General features: G+C 39.8%; 1 protein-coding gene across 1 annotated transcript; it reads right to left on the bottom strand.

Annotated features, from left to right (window-relative positions):
• Nucleotides 1-1041: 1041 nt before the first annotated feature.
• Nucleotides 1042-6416, bottom strand: LOC146990351 (uncharacterized). Its single transcript, XM_085773045.1, has 8 exons — nt 6238-6416; nt 4012-4578; nt 3818-3913; nt 3362-3439; nt 3126-3191; nt 2928-2978; nt 2740-2818; nt 1042-2645 (listed from the first exon to the last, which is right to left on the bottom strand). The coding sequence occupies exons 1-8, from the start codon at nt 6332-6334 to the stop codon at nt 2468-2470; spliced, it is 1212 nt and encodes a 403-aa protein (XP_085629171.1). The 5' UTR covers nt 6335-6416; the 3' UTR covers nt 1042-2467.
• Between the last annotated feature and the right edge of the window lie 214 nt (nt 6417-6630).

Raw genomic sequence — 6630 nt, 5'->3', positions numbered from 1 at the left:
GAGGCGAAGCTTAGGACTTAAGAGGCCGTGGCCTCTAAATGTAGCAACAAATGGTACAACATGTGTTGCAGAGAGCCATAAAGCAGAAAACAAGAGTACATGAAGGGTGCCCTCCCAGTTATTCATTAATTTATTGATTCATTTTAACTTTTTTGTATATACATATATATATATATATATAATATATAAATATAAATATTTGTCCTTTTTTGAGTTAAGCACTGTGTTACTGTACAAGGGAAGGAAAAACTGGAGGTTCCATGTTGAAAGACAGAGCCAGTGCATTGCTCCGTGTTTTATTTCAAACTGTTTATTTCTTTGCTATATGACAACCTTGCCTTGAAGATGTCAACTGCAGAGTGCAGTCAGTATGATTTCTGGATTTAAAATATAAAGAATTAAAAAAAAAATTACAATTATTCATGAGTATTGCAACTCACATTTTAGCAGGGGAAATGAAAAGAAAGCTCAAACTACCAGCTTTACTACGCTCTGTGTGAGGATGGCTGGGCCTTCCTTCCACCATGGTAAACCAGGTTTTACTTTTTACACAGCAGATGTCTTTTTTTTTTTTTTTTCTTTCCTTAGATTGAAATAACAAGCTTGGGAGAATAAATTAGCGATTGTCACTTCTGTTTAGCAAGCGCACATTCAATTCTGCATCCAGGACTTGCATGAAAATCTGAAGCTGTAACAACAAGGTTGTTGGATGTTGGCCGAATATGTACGTGTTTTGAGTTTAAGTCCATGTAACAACTCTGTTCACACCTAGGTGAAAGCTGAACTATTTATTTCTCATTCCATATAAGCAGCAGCTTATATGTTCATGTTTTAAAGTGCCTCCTTGCACTTTGTGTATATACTCTCTTTAGATGACGTGTATAAATCAAATGTATAGAATTTGACATTTTTGTCATCTATCAGAATTGTTGTTATTTTTTTGTTTTTCTTTTTGCTATGCTAAAAGTTTCTATTAATACTATAGTTATATACTGTATGTAAAGAGATTAGTGCAATGTTAACTTTCCTCTAGTTGCCACTAGTTGTCTCAGTAGGTTGTGAACTTATAGGTTGCTTTATTTACAAGCAATGCATTGAATTTATCTGTTCATAAGAGAAACTACAGAGCTCCAAAAATGGTTATCAGGGAAGACAGATCAATACTTTCCACTTGTTTAATGACTTCATTGTTATTGATTCACTGCAGATTTGGTTATTTAAGGGTTCTGAGCACACTGCAGCAGTTGTATGTGTGTGAGAAAATTGGTGTTGGCAGCTACAGTATGTCTACATATCGTGAGACCTCAGCAAGCCATCCAGTGTTTTGTTTTTTTTTAATCTCAAGCGCCACTTCACCTTCCTCAGGAATTATCAGCGTACCCTGACATAATGTGAAAAACCCATCCTCTATTTATTGATCGCACTACGTTCCCATCTGTTCCATTTGTAATTGATATATGCGGTGAATAAGAATTAGTTCTTAGTCAACTGGCCTATAGGGTAGCAAGTGTTTTCTATGAACATGTGACTCTGTACAACCTGTAGATCATCACACTTATATTTTCTATCTCCCTTTTTGATTCTGTGCACATGTTGGTCCAAGGAAATACTCAGCATTCTTCTTTTTTTTGTCTTTTGTGTCTGACATTCATTGTAATGCAGAGCTGTTTGTGACTTTGACCGACTGAACGCACGCAGGATTGAAATGAAACTGTAACAGAGCACACAAATGGACTGAAGATGTGTAAATGTTTTAATACTTATGTGTAAATATTAAACACAAATAAATGTTTATTGATGAGCTGCCGTTGTGTTTATTTCTCAGATGAGGGTTGGATGCGAAGCGGCATGTGCACGTTCAATAAATGCATGTTACAACAGCTGAAGTGCTGTGTAGGTTGTGAAGTGAAGCTAATGAGTTAGCGTGTTGAGCGCTGTACAGCACTCAGAGCTTCCATTATGAATGTGGGAAAATGAGAGGCTTAATATAAGTTACAACCCACGACAGTCTTCAATAAAATTATAACAAAGATACTTAAATTATATCACAGCAAAGAAAAACTGAAAAAAAATGACTGCACAGGATACATTTCTTGAAAACAAAAAAATATTTACAATGACAATGTTAAGGCTTTTCAGTTGTACTTGAAATAAATGGCTTTTAACTAGTTTCATATTTTACAGTGAATGGCAGAGCTGATTTTATCAACCGTAGTAGAAGTATTGCTGCAGCTTCGAAGTGAAGGTGTGGTAAGAGCTTTTAAAAACTGCCACGAAAAACCAGACCATGAGTCTTGTTCAGGAAGGGCTCCGAGCTGTGAAAGTCCACATAATTTTTTTTTTTTTTTTTTTTTTGGCTCAAGAGCCCTGGCAGTTATGTTCCTCTGATCAAATTCATCTGCTCCAAACACAGTCTTTGTGGTTCTGTGATGAGTCTCCAGCCTCCAGAGGGGTCCATCTCTGAACCTCAGTGTGATGAATAATTCTCTGGAAGCTCGTCCAGAGGGATGACTGTGTACTCTGCCGCCTTCCCGTTCTCCCTGGGCTCCTCTTTGTGCAGGAAAGTCTCCATCTCTAGCTCCCTCTTCTGGTTCGATGAGACAGCTTTGGTCTCTAGCTGGGACACCTGGTGTGGTCCATTCCACCTGTAAAACGAGGATTTAATTTAATACATTTAATTTAACATTGAAAAAATAATACAGCCCAAAAAAATTTTTTTTTCTTTTTATAAAGCCTTACTTGTCTCTGGTAGCGATGGCAACGCAGACCACCACCAGGGCTGCAACACCAACGAGAAAACCAACGATAATGATCCAACCTGGAGATAAGAGGAAGTGGGAGTTAATGAGATGGACTGTCTTAAGCCAGAGATTTAATCACATAGACAGCTGGTTTATTAAAACACACACAGTTTTTCCTGGGCTCACCTGGTGTACTGTGTCCTTTGGGTTTAGCTGGATCTTTTTCATCTTTGTCACCTAAAGAAACACAAAAACACAGACTTGAAACATTTGCGATGACAATATAACTACTGGATATTAACAGTTAATGAACAGGCTGAACAGATACTGCAACAGTTTGTTTTGTGTTTTCAGCAGGTTGACACTGACAGCTACTCTACATACCTGAAAAGTGTACTGGAGCCACTTCTCCATGAACAGCAGCTATGGAGGTTGATTGAGCGATAGATTCTGTTGAGGAACATAGAAACACAGGCTTAGAATAAATATAGGCAAACAAAAAACTCAATATCACAGTAATTGCGCAGGTATATGATGTTTGCTGTGAATTATTGGGCCTCTTGTATGACTTGTTTTGCCTTTTTCAGTAGTGGATGATAGTGAAGGTTTCTGTGATGTACCTTTTAATTTTGGTTCTTCAATTTCTACAGTGGGTGTGGTCACAGCGGCTGTGGAGGTCGATGATGCAGTGCTGGTTTCTGTGGAAGTAAAGATAAATATGACAAGTTATATTTAAGACTTTTTCTTTGATTTAAGATCTATTGTACTTCTTAACTGGCAAAATGCTGTAATAAATTGCAACAGTGCCTTAGCGGTTAATGGTTCCATGTTTTGTTACAATGTGATTGATAAAAAATCTTCCCCAGAACACATTTAAAAGCAAGACTGAAGTTAAAGTCATGTGTTAATCCAATCTGTCAAAACATGTTAAGACTTTTTGAGGCTTAAAATTCTGATCATTCAATTGTAGCATTTTTAAGTATCTGTATTGGAGGGTAGCTACAACTATGGGTGGTGGTAGTTTTGCTCTTTTGCCTTTTCACCATTGGCTTGACATTGAAGCTCCTCTGACTTACCAGTTATCGATCCAGATCCTTCATCATCTACAAACATTCGTGGAACTATACGTCTGGTAACATCAGCTGTGGGGGTTGATGACGTGGTGGTGGTTTCTGTGAAGGTACATATAGAAAAGCTCTTTAGGCTTAGAATCTTTATGTGAAAACAGGAAACACAGTGGTGGTGGATGCCGAAAGCTCCTCTGACATACCTTCAATTAGTCCTGATCCTTCACTTTCTTCAAACAGCCCGGGATGCTCGTTTTCAATAAGCTCATCTGTGGAGGTTGATGCTGTGGTGCTGGTTTCTGTGGTTGAGCCTGTAGCAGAATCCTGATCTGGCCCCTCTCCCTCTTCAGACTCTAAATCTGAACTGTGAGTGCTCTGGACGTCAGAGCCAAAGACAGCAGGGTCAGTGGTCTGGGAGACCGAAGTGTGGTCTGGGGTGACATTTAACTGGGCTTCATCTGGCACTGATGAAGAGGTAGAGTCAGACTCAGGGCTTTGGGTGGTGGTGGATGAATCTGGCGACGCCGTGGAGGAGCTCGGAGCGTGCCTCATGACGCGCGACCACAAATCTATGGCCAACTCCTCGCTGTCCTCCCCCGCGGCACTCCCCTCGGGCGCAGAGAACAGCTGCTTGGTCGCATCGGCGGTTGTGTTTGCTTTGGTCGCCTCGGTCGTGAGAGAGGTCTGAAGCGGGCTTTCGACCAGGAAGCCTTCCGTCATGGCATCCCGGAAAACAGAGTCCTCGGCTACGGTGGGGATCTGGGTCACGTCTATGACAAAGACAGATGGAAAAGTCCAGAGATTAGCTCAAGTGTTTACCAACCAGCCCCGGCATGAGCAGAGAGGAAAGTTACCAAACAAGAAGAGAGATCACACAGGGTTTACGCACTTCGCCCCCAAATTCTTGTATATACTTGTGATGTGGTCTTCTTTGATGAGGTGTGGTGAGAAACAGTAATGATTAACTGGGATGACTAATCAGCTCTAAGTGAGGTGACAATAGACGGGCCGTCCCATTAAAGCATCAGTTTTGTTAAGGGCAAACCCAGCATTTGACACACCCAGTTCAGAGTAAACCATGACTGGTTTGTTTTAGTTGGAAGGAAGCCATCGTCAAGGTTTCATGCCATCAAAGAGGAGGAAGTGAGAGGACAAATTAGGCAATCAACTTGAAATGACTGGGAAAATCAGTGGTTTGGGATGTTTTTTGGCTCATTTGATGTATTTTCAACAACCTTCACAAGTTACATAGTGAACTGTCATATTATCGTAATCTGCTTCATACTTCTAGTGCATAATATTGTACTACTACATTTCTGACAGTTACAGCCACAAGTTATGTTTCAGAATCGGATTTTATATTTAAAATGAGACACATTTTTAAAGAACCAGTGGTTTCCAAAAAAGTAAGTTCAGACATCTAGGGGTTGTTTGGTGTTAAATCAAAGAAAAAGTTCTCTCTTAACACCTCAGATGGTCTCATTTAAATTGCCACTGGAGGGCCAAATAGTAAAAAGAAAAAAAAAAAAGATAAAATTAAATATTTCAAAAACAGGACAAGATTTTCCTGATAATAATAAAGTACTTTTACTTTCAGTACGTATTTATGTATTTTCTTAATACTAATGTTAAATATGAATTGGTGCATCTTACAACTGTTTCTGCCACTGACCATAATAAGAAATTCACTGATGATTTGTGAAATCTCAATCATCATCATCATCATCCAAAAAAAAAAAAAAAACCTTAATTAAATAAAAGGGGCCTATGAATCAGGCTACACAGCTCTACTCTCCATTTCTGCCCAGTCATGCTCAGCTTCACTGATCCCTATGAAGTTACCGGTTTGCTCAAACTTTTGTACCAGCTCTCTGCTGATCTTTGGTTTCACCTCATTCAAGTCATACGCATTAATGCACCTCCTGGAGGAGCTCAGCACATTTCACAAAGACCTCTGTGTGTAATCTGGAAGGTGCCGGTGAAACCTGCGCGCTGACAATGAAATCCTACTCTTACAGCGAGAGTTAGGCCTGAAACATAAAGAGCATCTAAGGTGGCGGGCAGCGAAAGTGCTGACTCACAGGGTGAGAAAAAGGACACCCTGGGAATCACATTGAAATTTCCAAGGTCTGTACTGAAGAATTTCTGTTTTTGTCAGCTCGCGAAACCCATAACTATGGCTCCCAGAGTCTTGACATAGAAGAATGTCACTGTGCCGAAGAATTTTACTGAGCATCAGTAATTATGGGATGTGAGGGGGTAAAAAAAAAAAAAAAAACACATCCATCTGAACAGACTTTCATTTTACTGTTTCTCAAGGACAAAATCACCTGGCTTATACAACCATATACAAACATATAGGAAATATAAAGTATAGATTTGACTGAGATAAAGGATAATAAAAAAATAATAAAATGTCTTGAACTTACCATTAACAGGTAGTGTGTGGACGACAGCGAGGAGTCCAAGAAAAACTCCCAGAAATAGTTTCTCCATCTTCATACCAGAGACGAATGACACAGCCATGGACTGAAGTTAATTGTTAGGCAGAGGGAAGTATTTGACACCCGGAGCTGATAATTTGAGGCAGATGAATCACGGCCATGCCTTTTATACACAGCAGCAGGTAGGTGTTGCGTCAATACAACAAAGGCTGGCACACACACACTACATACGCAGGAGGGCTGGTGCACTGGAGAACACACCCTCTTCCTCACACGCCCTCTTCCTCACACACTTTCTCACGGTGTGAGGCAGCAAACATTTTGTTTACTGGTACTGGTTGCCATACAAAACAACAAACACAAACAAAATAATAATAT

The sequence above is a fragment of the Trachurus japonicus genome, chromosome 3 (genome assembly GCF_045865225.1).
Source record: "Trachurus japonicus isolate A0001 chromosome 3, Traja_1.0".
NCBI lineage: Eukaryota > Metazoa > Chordata > Actinopteri > Carangiformes > Carangidae > Trachurus > Trachurus japonicus.
This window is presented reverse-complemented; position numbering and strand designations above follow the sequence as displayed.

Coding starts and splice junctions, on each gene's coding strand:
- LOC146990351 (XM_085773045.1), bottom strand. CDS start 6,334: ATGGCTGTGTCATTCGTCTCTGGTATGAAGATGGAGAAACTATTTCTG. Junction 4,579..6,237: donor CCACACACTACCTGTTAATG/GTAAGTTCAAGA, acceptor TCTTTGTCATAG/ACGTGACCCAGATCCCCACC. Junction 3,440..3,817: donor AGGATCTGGATCGATAACTG/GTAAGTCAGAGG, acceptor TTACTTCCACAG/AAACCAGCACTGCATCATCG.